General features: G+C 44.3%; 3 protein-coding genes across 6 annotated transcripts in view; 1 reads left to right on the plus strand and 2 right to left on the minus strand.

The window, feature by feature from the left end:
• Positions 1 to 9,169: 9,169 nt before the first annotated feature.
• ube2na (ubiquitin-conjugating enzyme E2Na) lies at positions 9,170 to 15,609 on the minus strand. Its single transcript, XM_060061459.1, has 4 exons — positions 15,458 to 15,609; positions 13,032 to 13,278; positions 10,573 to 10,713; positions 9,170 to 10,321 (listed from the first exon to the last, which is right to left on the minus strand). The coding sequence occupies exons 1-4, from the start codon at positions 15,485 to 15,487 to the stop codon at positions 10,275 to 10,277; spliced, it is 465 nt and encodes a 154-aa protein (XP_059917442.1). The 5' UTR covers positions 15,488 to 15,609; the 3' UTR covers positions 9,170 to 10,274.
• Positions 15,610 to 16,322: 713 nt separating this feature from the next.
• Positions 16,323 to 18,092, plus strand: part of c1qtnf13 (C1q and TNF related 13) — a 3,085-nt gene continuing 1,315 nt past the window's right edge. Inside the window, exons 1-2 of the mRNA XM_060061458.1 lie at positions 16,323 to 16,457; positions 17,511 to 18,092. The exon at positions 17,511 to 18,092 is cut by the window's right edge and continues 1,315 nt beyond it. Coding sequence (XP_059917441.1) covers positions 16,421 to 16,457; positions 17,511 to 18,092 — 619 coding nt within the window. The 5' untranslated portion in view covers positions 16,323 to 16,420. The remainder of the gene's footprint in view (positions 16,458 to 17,510) is intronic.
• nr1h4 (nuclear receptor subfamily 1, group H, member 4) overlaps positions 17,381 to 18,092 on the minus strand; it is a 16,008-nt gene continuing 15,296 nt past the window's right edge. For all 4 annotated transcript variants that reach the window (XM_060061456.1, XM_060061455.1, XM_060061454.1 and 1 more), the window contains exon 10: positions 17,381 to 18,092. This exon is cut by the window's right edge and continues 2,162 nt beyond it. The gene's annotated coding sequence lies outside the window, so the exon portion shown is untranslated.

Raw genomic sequence — 18,092 nt, forward strand, 5'->3', positions numbered from 1 at the left:
AACCAAGGGGGGCTTCCCACGAAAGGGAGGAGGCTCAGCGAGCGTAGGAGACGTACCAGAACTAGCAGCCGTAAAAACAACGAGCTGTCTAGACGTCGCGCTCGTTGAACAGGGAGCGAGCCGTCCGGCCGCAGCACCTGTGCGCATGCGCATGCGCTGTCCGCAGGCTGTAGCCACAGCGCGCGGACCCATCTCCTCACCTATAATGTGGGGAACCAGGAGACCGGTACAAGCGGCCGTATCCACGGGCTCGTGCAACGGGTCTCCGATCCGTCCATGAGGCTCCAAGGGACGCCGCTTCTTAGAAGCAGGTGAACCAGAGGCCATGTGAACACGCCGTCCGTCCGCCACCCTACAGCCACCGGGCTGAGGGGGGGAAAGAGGCAACATGGAGGGACGCGCCACAAGCGTAGGACGCAGGTGGCCAAAGGAATATCGCTCTTTGGGTACCATGTACTGCCGTTCAGTCGAACGGTCTTTATTTTTTTCTTTATTGGGGAAGGAAAAAGTCGGAGCCAGCTTCCGGAACTTTCCGGTCCGTGGCGCTGCTCCACCCGTCCGCGGTGGCGGCGGCCGCGGCTGCTGCTGCTGCGGCACCGGGGCTGGAGTCGGAGGCGGTCCCCTGGAACGCTGGGCCCGGCCTGGACCCCGCTTCCTCCCGGCCTGCTGGTGGGAGGAGCCCGTGAGAATCGCCCCGAACCGGGAACGATTCTCACGGACAGACTGCTGGTGCGCGAGAACCTCGGAAAACCGGGGACCAAATAGGCCATCCGGCGCTAGTGGACCCTGGACCAGGCTGGCCCGCTCCCGTTCCGGCACCGCAGTGTGGGAGAGCCATATGATTCGCTGAATCATGGTTGCCCAAGCCATATGCCGGCCGGCCGAAACGGCTATCGGCTGGCATAGCTGGAGGATGGCGCTGGAAAAGCGGGAAACCGCCAGCCATCTTGCGGCTTCCTCTGGGCCGTAGGCCTCCCGGTCAGCCGACAAGGAGACCATGGCGGAGGAGAGCATGGCGATGTTGTTGACCGCCGCCGCAGATTGAGAGGCACAAACGAACACCCTGTCCGTTAGGCCGACAATCTGTTTCTGGAGGCGGTCGGGGGGCAGCGGCTTTTCGTTAGGGCGCCATCCGGCGCCCGGACAGAGAAGCGCTGCCAGGGGAGGCTCCAGGCGAGGGATCCCCCTCGCCTGAGTGTCGGCCCACCCTTCCACGTTGGTGAAGTCCGTGTAGGACTTCACAGGGGCCTTCAGTGTAGAAGGGTCCCCACCGGCAGCACTAAAAAAGTGCTGCACAGGCGGGAACAAGGGGCACTGGGTAACCCTTCGGGAAGACGATGGGGTGCGAAAGCACTCGCCCTGCATATCATCCGATATGGGGGCGAGAGGCGGGGCCGGCATAGGAATTCCTTTGATGGCCGCCGCCTCAGCCATGATCTCCCCGAAGAGATCGGCCATCCGGCGCGGTCTCTCTCGTTCCACGGCGGTGACGGTTGAAACCCGGGAGTGGGAAACACCGGACGCCGAGTCGTCGAAGACGTCGTCCATTGAGACAGCGTCGCCGTCGGTGACGCCATCGTGGTAGTCCGGGCTGGCCCTGAACAGGTCAATGGCGTCAGCCAGGTCCACCGCCGGGGAGAAGTAGAGGTGTCTGGAGAGGATCCCTTCTTCAGACAGCTCCCGGCATGAGACACAGGTGACAGAGGGCGCCATAGCAGCCGCGGCGTGGTCGGCGCCGAGGCACCGAAAACACGCCACGTGCCCGTCACCCGGTGCCAGGGAGGCGGGACAGGAGGCGCAAAGGAGTCCTGCGAAGGACTTAGCCCCAGGAGCGCTCTCCGGTGGCCCTGAAAAGGGCCGTTTGTCCGAGGCCTCTCCCGGGCCGCTGCCACCGGCTAGGGAGATCCGTTGTTCCGTTGAAGACATCTTAGGTAGTTCTCTAATCTGCTGACAAGCACAAGTGCTGAAAGAAAAGGGAGGATGAGCGACGGTATACACCGCGTTATATAGACACGATACCGTGGGAAATGTGGGCGGTGCCCACGCTGATAGGTGCATAGTTGAATTTTCAGCGCGCGCAAGCGCGCGCACGGGACAAGCCCATAAGGCGAAGCCTAGACGGCGTAGCCTACATGAAATAGAACAGCACAAGGTCTCCCTCTCGGGGCCACAGTGGAACCAGGTCTCCCTCTATGGGCCACAGTGAGGGGCCAAAGTGAAACCAGGGACCACTACGATTCTCTTTTTTGCATAGGAAATTTATTTCCCTAACGAGATGACCCAGAAGAACTTGGAGGAAAAGTGGGTTGAATTCTAAAATTGCTTAGGAAAGGTGCCTCGATGCATCCTGTAACCCTCCTTTAGCATAGGTTACTCGATCCTGTCCTGAGCAACCTTTACGAAAGGAAAGGAGATATTGGTATCCCATAATCCTTTGCGGTGGCAATATTTAAAGCAACAGGCCAACGACGAAGTTTACCGACGATACAAGACTCATGAGAGACGCGGTAAAGCCATGGACATAATAAAGGATGGACCACAGACTGGAAAATGGCCGCCCATTCATTCCTATACAAACTGCTCAGTGGCGCAGGGTAACATACAGGAGCGATTTGCTTATGGGGCCAAGACACGTGACCTAGTCCGTGACGTACCGGATGCAGAGATCTTCTTCTTCTAGTTTAATAATAATAATAATAATACATTTCATTTAGAGGCGCCTTTCAAGACACCCAAGGTCACCGTACAGAGCATATAGTCATCATACATTTTTTAAAAAACAAGACATTGTGGAAAAAATAAATAAACATAAGCAATAAGAAATAAATAAAACAAAAACAAGACAAAACAAAACAAAAATAAATAAATAAATAAAAATCAAAACAGTGATCAGTTAGACGTTGTGTGCGAGTTTGAACAGGTGAGTTTTGAGTTGTGACTTGAAGGTTGTAATGGTGTCTGACTGTTTTATGTGTGGGGGGAGGGAGTTCCAGAGCCTGGGTGCTGAACAGCTGAATGACCGGGCACCCATTGTAGTGAGTCGTGATGTGGGGATACATAGTAGTCCAGCAGAGGTTGAGCGGAGGGAGCGGGAGGGAGTGTATTCTTGGAGGAGGTCGCAGAGATAACTGGGGGCTAGGTTGTGGAGAGCTTTGTAGGTGGGGGACCATAGTTTTTCCCCATATACCGCCACCTACTGGACTACTACACAGGAGTTTGTGACAAGGACGTTGGCAAATGATACTTTAAATCATAAAAATAAATTCAAAGAAAAAACCAAACTAACGAAACAAAATAAAACAAAATAAAACAAACTAACAAAAGAAATGAATAAATAAAAAAAAAATATATATATACTTAAGGTTAAATTCTTCTAATTAGGTTAGTATCTTTTAGCTAATTTATCAGCAATTTCATTGCCATATATTCCATGGTGGGCTGGAATCCAACAGAACTGAATAACTAAACCAAGGCTTATAATATTTAAAAGAAGATGCTTTACCTCTATCACCAAATCTTCACGTATTGAATTATCTGTTATAAAACTTAGTATCTACAACCCATCTAAGAGCGGTTATTATTGTGGCCATCTCGATTGAGTATACTGATAAAGTCACCCACTCTATCTCCATATCCTTTTTCAAATTCTGGAATATATATGCCAATACCACATTGTCCTTTGGGATCTTTAGAACCATCTGTAAATATTTTCAGATATCCATAGAATGAAGTATTTAAATAACTTGAGCAGGCATTAGCAAAACTTTGCTTGGTGAGATGCTCGCTTTTTCGAAATGGAATAAGATGCAGCTGGGTAGGCGCTGAGAGGTGATGCATGAGGCATGATGGTGGCACGGCAGACAAGTAGAGGAGCATGATGGACTGGGATCTGATGAGGAAAAAAAAAGATTTCCAGTTTCCAGTTTCCAGTTTCTGCAAACAGAAGAGAAGGGGTTTAATTAAGGCTTTGTATCATTAGTAACCTGTAAGATAGACTGTGAATAACAAACGAAAAAATATAATATTAAACTTCATAAATATGTAAGATTGCTCCATATAATACCATAGTAACATAGTAAACGTATGTAGGCCTAATAAATTCAGTTCAATGTAATTGCTTAAGAAACAGATTCCTTCCAACTAACTATTTACGAAAAATGCAATCAATAATTTATATAAAAGTAAATGTTTACATATCGACCAGCAACGAAGTTGGAGTATACCCAAATAATGAATTGTAATACACCAACATTGTCAACTGTCATACATAGCTAACCATAACCCTGTCATACATAGCTAAACAAGCAAATGAAAATGAAATACCTACCAACGCAACTGAAATGTTAATATTAGACAATTAACAATATTATGAAAATTACGTAGGTCTCCCATAATCATTCAGGTAATCAATACGTCCGTGCCTGTTACAGCTATTTCAATGATATGTGTGTTATATATCCGTGTTCAACGCCATTCATGTTAAGTAAAAGGACAAATCTCAGACTTTGGAAGTTAATTCGGAATTTAATTTAATTCGGAAGTTAATGGAGCCGTGCACTTCAAAATAGGTCCATAGCAAGGAGCCGTTTGTTTCAGTACGACTCCTTTCAGCTGCCCACCCAACTTAAACTGCTAATAAAACGCTTGAGGAGGCGTTTTGAAAAGAAAAAACGTAATTTTTTTTAGAACAGGGTAGAAATATAATTATGAGCCTTTGATTGATATCCAGACATTTTTTGCGGAGACACAATCCTGTTCCCCACTTGTATTGGAGTGGACGGCGATATCTACTTCTGGGCCACATGAAATGACGGACCCCCGTCCACAGCCAGCTTAAACAGCTGCAATACCAGGCTTGGCCTCTGAGCACTGGTGGATTGCGGAAGTATGCAATAGGGTCCGACTCAGGCCCCCAGGATAGGCGCATACTTCCGCAAGCCAATGTAATGACTGGCTTGCGGTCATTACATTGGCTAGGAGCATACTTCCGCTGTTAAAAATGAAAAAGTGAATTCATTTTTAACAGCGCTTTCCTTTTCTATGTTCGAAAGGAAGCGCCTTTTCATCTCGCCTTGACCCGATGACGTTTTCCACAAAGGTTATAATGTACCATTAACGTATGCTTTTTGACCAATGAAAACTAATTCAAACCATGCCAATCATTCTTTTAAGTAGGGGAGAGTGGGGTGAGTAGTGCCACTTTTTACTCAAAGTGACTTTAAAGTGAGGCCATGACAGTAATGTCGCCAAATGAAATATGTATGTATATTTCAGGATGTGGTGCATCCCTGGCAACAATAACTTTAGATCTGAAATAAACTGTTTAAGAAATATAGCTTTCAGAAAAAAAGTGGTCTCGTGGCACAACTTGCCCCCGGTGCGGGGTAAGTTGTGCCTTTGGAGTGAATACGTTGGGGTAAATTGTGCCATTGATACATAATATATCTCATAAACTGTAATGATATATAAAAGCAAGACAAATCCATTCGAAAATTATTAATCTAAGGTTTATTTAAAGTAAATAAAGAGTGCCAACCAGGATAATGCTGAACATCCTTTCTTCTACACCAAGAAGAAGACAAGAACACAAGAACAAAATGAGAAAGAAAACAAGAACAAAATTAAATTCAAAATCAGGCCTTAATTGACAACCCACAGATCCGGCCTACTTAACATTCCACTTGTTGATGCTGCAGGGGAATATGAACTTCTCCTCCATTCTGGCTGTACCACCAAGTTTTTTTGGTGTTGGTAGTCTTTTTAGCACATCACCTCTAGGGATGACTCCTTTATCGTTGTCTTTAAATGTGAAGATGGGCTTTCCATCCACAGACCTCTTGCAACTTTGCCTTAGAAATTTTGCACTGATGTCGGCATCATCAACCTTCTCCACCAATCCAATGTAATTACAGGTTGCAGTTTTACCTGCAAAGCTCACAATGACAAAGTCACCAGCAGACAAATCTTTGTCACCATCATCATCATCATCATCATCATCATTCTGGCCATCTGAACTCTCATCAGTGGTGTCATTAAGTGGAATGGAGATGTCAGACTCTTCTGAGCTACTGTAGACAACCACTTTATTTTTGGGCTTGGTTGGTTTAAACCCTTTCAGAGCCCCTTTCTTCTTATATTCATTCCTTTTCTCCTTTTCAGCCCTTTTATTTTCTCTGTTGTGTGTGTTCTCCAGGTCATATTCTGCTTCATCGTCAGTGGTGTCCTCAAGTGGAATGCCCATGGTGCTTTCTTCTGAGCTACTGTACACAACCTTTTTCTTCTTGATTTTGGTTTGATGTGAGCCTTTCAGAGCCCTTTTCTTCTGCCTTTCAATCTTTTTATTTTCCTTTTCAGCCTTTTCATCTTCTTTTTCTTTGTGTGCCTTCTCCAGCTCCATCTTCTCAGTTGTGTCGGTCACGATTCTTGTTTTTACTTTCTTATCATTCTTGGCCTTCTTGTTGTGGCTTTCGGCAGAGGATGTATGACTTCTGGAGACACATAACCCAAATGAGCACAAGAACCAGTATCGTCACTTGATGAGTGCTTTGGATTTGGTTCTGGAAGAGTGGCAGGTGGCTCCACTGGATCTACACTTGCTTCAAGACCTGTGGCATTGGTTGGCTCCTTGTGTGATGGTACAGGCAGGTCAGCAGCAGCACTGGTGGAGGGTTCTTGCATTCGACACTGTAGACCATACATTACTTCTGGAAAGGTTAGAAAACTGGGTGGGGCTTTCAGGCACTGTCTTAAATTGGTTCAGGTCCTACCTACAAAATAGGAACTACTTTGTTTCCATTGGCGACTTTGGATCAGAATCAACCAACGTGACATGTGGAGTCCCACAAGGTTCGATCTTAGGACCCTCTTTATTCAACATCTACATGCTCCCACTAGGGCAAATCATGCAAAATAACAATATTGACCATCATTGCTATGCTGATGACACGCAAATCTATGTATCGCTATCACCAAATGACTATCGGCCCATAGATCTGCTGTGCCAGTGCATTGAGCAAGTGAAGGAATGGATGTGCCGAAATTTCCTTCAACTAAATGAGGACAAAACAGAGATAATTGTATTTGGTTCTAAAACAGAAAGGCTTAAAGTAACCCAACACCTTCACTCTCTGTCCCTGAAAACCTCAATCAAAGCCAGAAATCTAGGGGTTATCATGGATTCAGATTTACATTTTGACAGTCACATCAAATCAGTTACAAAATCGGCATATTATCACCTTAAAAATGTAGCAAGACTTAGAGGGCTCATGTCCACCGAAGACTTACAAAAACTTGTACATGCCTTTATCACTAGTAAGCTTGATTACTGCAATGGTCTCCTTACAGTTCTCCCAAAACAAACTCTGAGGAAGCTTCAGCTTGTTCAGAATGCTGCTGCTAGAGTTCTAACAAAGACCAAAAGATTTGATCATATTACACCAATTCTGAAGTCATTACATTGGCTTCCTGTAAGTCAGAGAATTGATTTTAAAATCATGTTGCTTACCTATAAATCCCTACATGGTTTAGGCCCAAAATATTTAACTGATATGCTTCCACTACATCAGCCTTTTAGACCACTAAGAAGCTCCGAGACCAATCTGTTAATTATCCCCAGAGTAAACACAAAACATGGGAAAGCAGGATTTAGTTACTACGCAACAAATAGCTGGAATAAACTCCCAGAGGATTTAAGACTTGCCCCAACTCTGAGCACCTTTAAAACAAGACTGAAGACTTTTATGTTTGCTATAGCTTTCTGCTAAATAACTTTGACTTTATTTTCTATTTTAATACTAAAATGCCTTTTTAACTTTCTATTTTTGCATATGTTTTTCTTTTACTTACCTATTATTTTATTTAATTGTATGACACTGTTTATATGTGAAGCACTTTGAGTCTGCCTTGTGTATGAAAAGTGCTATATAAATAAAGTTGCCTTGCCTTGCCTTGCCTCTTCTGGGTTTGGCCTGTCTGTTACCATTGATGGGGCATAATCTTCATCTGGGAAGATATTCCTGATGAACGGGAATATGCCCGTTGCTCTGAAACCTGATGTGATATTTGTTGGTGTCATTGCAGGCATAAATGCTTGCTTAAAGGCACCCAGTGCAACGTTCGAGGCTTAAAAATAAACATTCAATTTTTTTACACGTAGTAAGTTTCAATAACTCCATACCACTCCATACTGACATTTAAGCAGCAAAGATGAGACGTCGTTGTGTGGTGAGAACTGATACAAAATCGATAACAACAACAATGCCGCCATTTTCTTTATTTTTTGTAACCTTCAATAAATAAAGCAGGCTTCCAGTCAATGGAAAAATGGCTTCTCCCCACCAGCGATTGTTGTTGTTTACGATTTTCTATCAGTTCTCACCACACAACGACGTCTCATCTTTGCTCCTTGAATGTCGATATGTAATGGTATGAAGTTATTGAAACTTACTACGTGTAAAAAAGACTAGAAATTGAATGTTTATTTTTCATTGAATGTTTACATAAAGTTGACCTGGGTGCCTTTAACAAGTTCTGCAACCTCGTAAATCGATACGGTTCGACCAGGATGCATGCGCATCCAACCATCCATCGCTCAGTTGAAGTAGGTTTTAAGTGGTCCATTCACTGTTTTGACCAATGGTTGCAAACGGTGTGAGGTGGCAGGGTGAGCATAACTACACCATTTTCTTTGTGCCACTGGCACAACTCACCCCAGGCCCACTATTTTGCAAAACTAGCATGATTCAACAGTTTAGGGATAACATTGTGCTAAATGTATAGACTCATAGTGTAGCATACTAAAGCACTAAAACATGTGTCAAACGTTTTTCATCTTTACTATAATTGTTCAGATGCAACAATCAAAAAACCTTGATCATAGAAATTTTACTTTGAAAGGCAAAAAACTGTTTTGTGAGCTTAAAGGTGCATATCTCTCATTCCATGTGTCTTTTCTTTGCAAGATGAGTCAAATGTATGGCTCTTCAAAAAAATGTGGTCACATGACCAATTTTATCTATGGTTTTCGAGAAACAAGGGGTGACACAACTTACCGACTGGCACAACTTACCCCACTCTCCCTACTGTATTATAGCCTTTTTAACTATCTTTGATCATCCTTAATTTAAAAACATGTTTAAAATATATATGCAGAAAAAGACACCGACCATAATTTCTTATTAATCAACAGATTTTATTTACAGAAACCAAAAGTATGCAGATGGACTGTTTCCATAGCATTCTGAGAGCAGAAACATTTCTTCCCCAGATTAATAGAAGGAATTAATTTACAAACATTAAATTGAATACAGACTTTGCAACTGAAGACCAATCGTGACAGCTGAGACCAAAGCCGTTACTGATCCTTTGGGGTTTGATCCCTTTATAGTAACAGCCTATTCCTCGGACCCCCAGCCCACTGCTCCCTCTCAAACAGGTTCACCACCAACCACAACTTCTTGAACCAATGAGTGGGGGAAGAAAACCATTAATCATAGAGTAAGCATGTGATGGGAGAGTAAACAACATTAGTAGGGCGACAACCAGGCCAAACGTAGAAGACCAGATATGATAACAAAACACAAGCTAAAAACAAACCCACCCCCTCCCTGGCCCTCTGCCTTCAACCCACTGCCCACACTGGTCAGAAGCCTGAATTAAAAGGTCTACGATGACAGCGAACATCATGATAGAGGAAGGCTCAGTTGTGTTTAGTCATATCGTTACTGTGTTACCTGTCGGATATGATGAAATAAAAAGCCACGCCGTCTAAGACGGCCCGGGCCCCTGGGGGGAGCCATGGCCGAGCGGGCTGCAGCTAGTGGGCTGTTAGCTGCTCCTTCAAACTGCCCCATGACACTCAGAAGAGGGACAACATAAAACAGATCTGCTGCTCTTCTTAGCTTCTACCCCTCGCTGCTCCCTGCTACCCAAAGTAAAGACAGAACACATGGGGCAGGTTCCCCAGTTTGTTCTCAACAAGCTTCTTGAAGAAGAGCTTGAAAAACAAAAAAGAATCAATGGACAAGGAAGCCGGAGTATATCTTAAAACGTCTGAACAGCAGTGAATCAAGACAACAAAACGTCTTATTTACTAGTGTGCATTTAAATGACCAATTGACAGCAGTTGTCTTGTTTCTCTTAACAGTATATTCCTTAGTATTTGTTTTATAATAAAGACGTCCGTTAAACTCAAATTAAGTAGGAAGAGGTCTTGGCGGAACATGAGGAGTTGCGTTTGGGCGTGCCGTCTGTCGGTGTAGGCCCGGTCTGTCCCGCTACACGTCCAGGTTGTTCCTGGCATAGAGCCTGGTCCATGCCCTGGCTGGAGAGCACAACACCAGAGGGAGTAAGTACAGAACCCGGCACACCACCGCACACTCCAGACTACTGACAGGATTTATCAATTCAGTCACATCACAATTTCAGATTAGGTCATTTGTTCAATTTGCCAAATGTTTGAATTAGTGTGTTAATAATGTGGTGGGAATTGGGGGTCTCCATAAAAAGCATTGTAAGCAGGATGGTGGAAGTGTGGGACTGTGTGATTAGGGTTAGGAGGAGGCCAACACTCACCAGTCTCTATGGCTTTAACTTCATTGGTTTTCCACTGCTCTGCAACATCATTGGCTAGGGGATCATCAGGGTTTGGGGCGCTTAGTAACGCCTGGATTGATAGCAGCACCGTGCGGATCTGGAGGGCTGGAGACCACTTGTCTTCAGAAACGCATCCAAGAGAAGGGAGGGAGGAGAAGCCAATGAGCGCTAGTGAGAAGACATAAAGGAGCTTGTGGTGGCACAACAAGGGTGGGTTCAAAAGAGGGGTCTCAGACCCCTTTGATCGTCCAAGTTCAGTTTCTGAATCCATTTGTACCCTCACACACCACAGGAACCACAGAACCAAAGGCTTGCCTTGCCTCCATGGCAAGAAAGCAACAGAGTAACACAGTTTGGTTGCATCAGTTAAAGTTACGTGGATGAACATTTATAAAAAAGTTAATATTTATTTCAAATAATTTAAAGAAAAACATTTTTACAGCAGTTTGTCCTCTATCAGAAAACAGCTCCCATGTTTAAGTCAGTGTGTCTATGATTGATGCACAAAGATCACAGAAACATGTTAACATAATTATCTCATCTTAAAGGGTTACTTCACCCATTCAGAACCGGCGTTCTATCATTATAAAATCGCTCTTGTAACATCTTAAAATTGTTTTTTTCCCTCAGTCTAACCCAGTCTTCCCGTGGCCCAGCTTTCCTGATCCAATTTTCTCCTGAGATGACGTCAAATGACACGTTTGACGTCATCTCAGTAAAACTTTGCTTGCCTGCTAGAAGGGCCGAGGACTACAATACACTGGTTCCGCAAATTTGTGAGAATGAGGGGGGCGGGAGCTCGCGTACGAGATGTAAACACAATCCGCCATGTTTCTTCACCGCTTAGCTATACTAGAGAACACATTTGGAATGTGTAACAGCCAAAGTGGATTTTGAAAATCTACTGTTGGATTCAGACATTCAGGGCTATATGTACGAGCCAGAATAAAGCCAGGAAGAATTGACACAAATAGAGGATGAGGCTGCTGCGGCTGCAGCTGAACATGCCTTGCCTGTTGCAGAGGATGAGGAGACGGAGCGCGCCGGTTTGCTCTTTTCGCCTATAGACACTAACACAGAGTCCCTGTGCTGCAGAGAATTTCAGCGATGCCAGTTTCTTCTAGAATAAATGTCTGAATCTGGCGAGGACGGGGCCATTTTATGCAACCTCTCACCCAGGCTTTACGCCTCATCTGAACAGTGGCTGATCTTATTGGTAGAGCATAGGCTACGTTACGTTAGCTTGAAGTCCATGTAATGCTGTATAGGCTACTCAAGGCATAATTTATCTTGCTTTGCTAATGTTGTTCTCTTTCTTTCTTCGACAGTATCGGCTTCCTGTGTGGGCCAGGCCATCAGAGCTAATCACCCAGCACAAGATGGGCAGTAGGCCTACCGTGGCTACCAGGAGACAGTAGATGCTCAAGATGAGCTGTGACTATTTTGACTGATAGCAAACGCACCCTACACGTTTTATTTTTGTAAATCGTTTTTTTCATGAATAAAACTTCAAAGTCATGTTGGTTGTTGTGATTTGTTTACTAACCCAAGTGCTGTTATACTAAAGTAGGCCTACTGTATAAGATAAACACTTATTTCAATTGGGGAGAAAAAGTTGAGTACAAATACTTAATATGCTGAGCTTCTGTAATCAGCAAATGTTTTTATGCTGTAATGTAATATACAAATGATGCGTTTGAAAAAATGAGGGCAGACGTCTAACCTAGTCAACGTATCACAGGGATATGTTTGCCCGTGCTACCACTCGCGCTAGGACCATGGGGCCTTCCCCCTCCAAACGGAAACAGGCGGGCAGTGCAGCGAGCGCAATGCACTGTGGTAGTTGGAGGATTTCTTACTTTTGAGCCAGACACTTTCTGCCTTTTCCCAGGCTAGGATGAACAGATTTCAACTTTTTTGGCACATTTATAATACATAGAATTATTTAATTCATATAAACTTCATATCTCCACCGGTGAAGTATCCCTTTAATATCCCAGCCAATCATATCCACAACATGAACCAGTCTTAATACGTCTTGGTGAGCAGGCACATGGAAAGCAGAGGGGATCCGATTCTCTCTACAGAGCCACCCTCTGCATTTCTACACAACAGGCAGATTACAAGGTGCCCTTCACCGAATACAGCCTGACTGCAGTTTATCCGGAGTCGTCTCAGGTTCCTCGGTTAGGTTTCTTTTTCCTTGCGTCCCCAGATGTTAGGGGGTGAAGGGCATGACAATTACATTGGACGAACCAGATGAATGTTTTTAAGTTTCAAGTTACACAACTCAACACATATAACATAGGTCTAATCCTGGTCCTCCCTTAAAGGGTCAATATATGATACATCAATGGCCCCGGCCTAGAGGTACATAGCCAGGGTATAACCCTTAATAACATGCATCCAGTAGTGGTCAATGGGGAGGGTGTACTTACCTTTCAAAATGTCTAGACATATTCTTCCTAGCTTGTCTACGTTGGGGTGATATATTTTGGTAATAAAGCGTACTTTAGGGGCGGCCATGGGGTATTCCTCTGGGAGAAAGAGTTCAAGTTTAAAGGTGCCCCCCTCGAATGGAGAGTCCTCAGGCCCCGTGATGACCACGTGGAAGTAGCGGGCATTCCCCTCGTCGGGCTCCGCCTGGATACCGGGAACCGGCTCGGCAATCAGGCGCTGCGTCTCCTGAGGACACACAAACACACTCTTAATATTGTGTAGAGACGATATAATGTGCAAAGTAAATACAGAAATGACAGTATTGAAGAGTAATGTTGGGGTTAAATAGTTGTTTCTCACATTCCAAAAGTTATAATTATTATTATACATTAATGTTTCCAAAATTAAAGCAGCAAACTGGACTACAATTCCAGCCATGTTGGCCAGATATTTGACCTCTACATTTCACCTGTTGCTTCTGGCTCGTCACACAAAAATAACATGCCCATTGCTACAGCAGATTGTCGTTTCCCTCAACACGGTAAAAAGAAGAAACTTAACTTTAGTATCTGGTCCGAGTGCCCCTACTCTGTGACAGTCTGTCTGAGTTCAAGCTTGGTCAAACAGAACCACTTCATTAAATACTGATAATGAGATCATGATTGAATTAAATGAGTTGTAGGTAACATAGCAGAAACCCCAGAGGGGTGAGTATTGAGGCAGTATAACTTTTACTTCCATGGTTGGTTATTGTGGTTCATTCAGGTATGAAAAAGCAATGCTCACTTGCCATGTTGGCGTTCCCCTTGTTACACTTAACTCTGAGGGCTCAAGATGATATACTATATAACAAGCCACCAGAGCAACATCAAACTGTGCTGGCCAACCATTCTGCTTCCCAGTTTTCCCGAACGTAACTGTGTGCAGGATTCCTGACATTTTTCAGATAACCCACAGACAAAACCATGCAGTGAAAACACAGACAGGAGGGGGGCTCCTGGGTCACACACTCGGCAGGCTAGGAGGGTCCCATCCCAGCCGCCTACCTTTCCTCACCAAACCTGATATAGGTCCACCCCACTGTGTTGGGCTGTGCTACCACCTGAGTGTACCACCCTTTGCCTACATAAAGGCCTTCACCTGGAAATCTATTTAACAACAGAAAACATCGATCTAACTGAGAAGTTCTTAGAAAAGTGACTGGGTGAAACGTATAGGTCAATGCGTGGATTTAAGGCTGACGTCTGAATTTTATTTAGGATATAATTTTCTTGTCTCTGGTCTGGTCTTGAGCGTGTATTTAACGGGCCACCTTGTTGTCGTTGTCATGATCAGACATGTGTTACAGAGAAGGTTGAAGATCGTTATGAGATTGACAGGAACTTGGGTACGCAGAAATAAAGACAAAGGTTTTGGTGGCTTTCTGGAACAGGCGAGTGCCTATATGGGGGAGTCTCCTGAAGTTATATCCTATGTTATTAAGTAATAAGTAAATAAGTCATAAGTGAAGATAGATATGGACGAGACGTCCAGTGTTAAATTACCCATGTCATTAAAAGGCTCAATTGAGTCTTGTAGTTATGTTTAATTAAGTGAGTCTATATTCTTCAGTATAAAGCCCTAGGACTGTTTGAAGTCTTGTAATCATGTTTAAAGTTATTCGTTATTCTTCACTATTTAAGTGAATATTTACTCTTCAGTATTTAAGTGTGTTTTTATTCTTCAGTATTAAAGTGTATTTATTATTCAGTATTAGTGTGTTTTTATTCTTCAATAATACAGTGTGTTTATACTAAAAGTGAGTCTTTCTTCCTCAGTATGAGACCCAGGTTAGGGTTAAGGTTAGGGTTAGGGGGTTAGGGTGTTAGAGGGTGAGGGTTAGCGGGTCCCCGGGAGCAGCGCGCTCCCGCGGCCCAACAAAGCGGAGGCCTTGCGGCAGGTCGGACCCGACAGGGGGGTCGGGTTTATCCCACCAGCTATCGTACATTATCTGATTATACATTTCAGTTAACAGGACAATATCCCACATTGAGCTGGTCGCCGAGTATTGCAGTATTGTGATCACTGGGGGACTAGTGTTACCCTGCTAGCTTACATTAGCGTGTAGCTGTTAGCAAACCAGCTAGCTCACCAGGCTACCTGTTAATTTAGCATTCATATTTAGCAATATGCATCCTTTTGCTTGACACTTATATTTAGAAAATATCGTTCTGACCCAAACCCCAATTCAGTCCTATGAACCACGCGTTCGTGTATTTTAATCCTGTTCTGTTAGCAAGGAAACGGGACGAAGCGGAAGTAGCTAAAGCGAGTCTCTAGCTAGCAGCTAGCTGCAGACTAACGTGTTAGCATTAACAGAGTGATCCGCGTCGGGTCTGAAACACAAAAGAATACCGTATATAATCCAGACGTGTATGTAACGTACCTTAATGATCCTGCGGGGCAGACCTGCCATCTTGTCTTTAAGTCTTCTCACGGCTCGTCCTCAGTGCTTCTCCTCTTGGCTGACAGCGGAACGGCTTCCGGTCTCTGCGTCATGACCGCTGCTGATTGGTCCGCTGCTGAGCTCCCTGCAGCCTCTGCAGTGATGACTTCGTGTGTGACTGACCCAACATGTTTGGGATTGACCAAACATGTGTAGGACTGACCAAAGATGTGAGTGACTGACCACACAAGTGTGGGACTCTCCAAACATGTGTGTGACTGACCAAACGTGTATGACTGACCACACATGTGTGTGACATACCAAAAAAGTGTTACTGACAAAACTCTGTGACTAACCAAACTGTGTGTGACTTACCAAAAATGTGTGTGACTTACCAAACATCTGTGCATGTCGTTTTTGTTTTCTTAAAACGTGTCTTCAGTTACTATTATATATATGTTTTACCTGGGATCATTCATGTGAATCTAATATGTGAACAAGTCTATTCTTACTCAGTTTATGGACAGTATATACTACTGTCCATGAACTATAGAGCATGGACAGTATGCTCTGTAGTTCATAATATAGAGCACAGTTTGAGTGTTTAACTATTCCCATTGTAATCATGCCTGCTTAATTAATAAACACTTGTTAGTATTCGGTAGCATTTGTTTATTAGTATTTATTATTTAATTATAATTGTTGCATTAGCTATGTTGCCTTATGACAGTCCAATCTTGTTATTAAAATGGGGCGGGGTGGGGGGGGGGGGGGGGCCACAGTGGTAGCACAGATGTGTACTCGGTTCAGTTTGCAGAATGTGAGCCGTAGGATTCTGGGACTCCTCCTCCTGACATATCAGTAAAAGCAGAGGCCATATCTCATGGTTATTTAGGCTGAGTACCTCAGCAGTGCACCGACCTAGCTGGAGATTTATTAAAGTAGGCTACAGCGGGTTCAACTATGGACAAGCATTCTCTGCACCAAACCAACCGAACAGGTAGGTTTCAGACAGGGAGTAAAAGTATAATCTGTAAGAATTACATTACAAATTGATAGAATTATTTGCTTAACTATATAGAAAAAGTATTTTTTAAAAAACTTTTTATTTTTGTTAACATTCTTTTAGATGGCGAAACGTTGTGTAGGCCTATATCCAAAATGTCTAACTAACATTACCTTTATTATATCATCAGTGTCTTACTATGGGGGATGTAATACATAGATAATTCGTGCTGAATCAAAAATGTATAATTACAGGCAGCATGTGAAAACTTTAGGTTGAGATTCTAAAATCTTTTTAAGCATTAAATCACAGCTCATGTTCGCTTCCTTGATACGTCAAAAAATGTCCATTATCGATTAACATTTTAAGATGTTTAAAACTGTAGCCACCATATCATGGTCTTGCTGGCACTTTCCATCGCTCTTAATGTTTAAACAAAGCAGCTCATGTAGTATGTAGGAAAATAATGTGGGGATAAAATCAGAGTTATTATTTATTGATATTTACAATAAAGATACATAATATGCAAAAGCACACAGATACACACACAAACTAAGTAGATATAATAAAAAATATTAAACGTTTAAAAGGTTACATTTTGTATTGTATTGGGCTCCCCTCAACTCCCCCCCACCGTTACCCGGTAGGTTCCATTGTCCTCCCACACACAGGAACAGATGAACCAGCGTGTAATCCAGTGCAGCCTCTCAGTGCACACAGAGAACAGCCTATATCAGCTGAATTAAGAGGGCTGTTGCTTCCACCGGCCGCTAGCTTTAAGTTCTACAGCACTCAGGCACACTTTCTCAGACTCGGGCATGTAGTGGTTAACTTTGGCCTTTGACATTGTTTTATTGGTATGGAGTTACTATTCATACAAGAGAAAGATGGAGGAGTAAAACACATTGCAAAATCAATCCTGGTTATGCACTTTTTTATTAAACCTCATATCTCTGTTTATTTTGTTCCATGCATATGTAATCATCTTCATATTAATCTTCATAATAACCCCATGGCTAACGAGCAAGTTCTCTATGGCCCTTCCAGGCGCTGCGTCCTGGTACCTGGCCGGGCTCCTCAGCATGCTCCTCTGCCTGGGGTCAGTCCTGTCCCTCCATGTCCCCCCGGGGACCAGCGGTCTCCAGTCGGCCTTCTCTGCCACCAGGAGCAACAGTGTGGTCGGGGGCAGCCAGAAGGCGGTGACCTTCAACAAGCTTCTGGTCAACACGGGGGGCGACTTCAACCCCGACACAGGCCACTTCCGCTGCAGGGTGCCCGGCGCCTACTACTTCTCCTACTCGGTAGGAAAGTTCCCCAAGAAGATGCTATCAGTCATACTGGTGAAGAACGGGGAGGAGGTGCAGGCCATAGCGTACGATGACTACCGCAAGAAAGGAAGAAAGGTCCAGAGCCAGAGCCTGATGATCACACTGAAGGCCATGGACACTGTGTGGCTGCTGCTGCAGCAGGGCACGCAGTATGCGCTCTACAGCAATGTGGGGCCGTACATCACCTTCTCCGGCTACCTGGTCTACCCCGACGTGACGGCGGCCAGCCACTACAACAACCACAACCAGCTGGGCCAGCCGTGGCCGTCCCACCCAGAGTGCCCCCCTCAGGGAGCCGACC

The sequence above is a fragment of the Gadus macrocephalus genome, chromosome 9 (assembly GCF_031168955.1).
Source record: "Gadus macrocephalus chromosome 9, ASM3116895v1".
NCBI classification, from domain to species: Eukaryota; Metazoa; Chordata; class Actinopteri; order Gadiformes; family Gadidae; genus Gadus; species Gadus macrocephalus.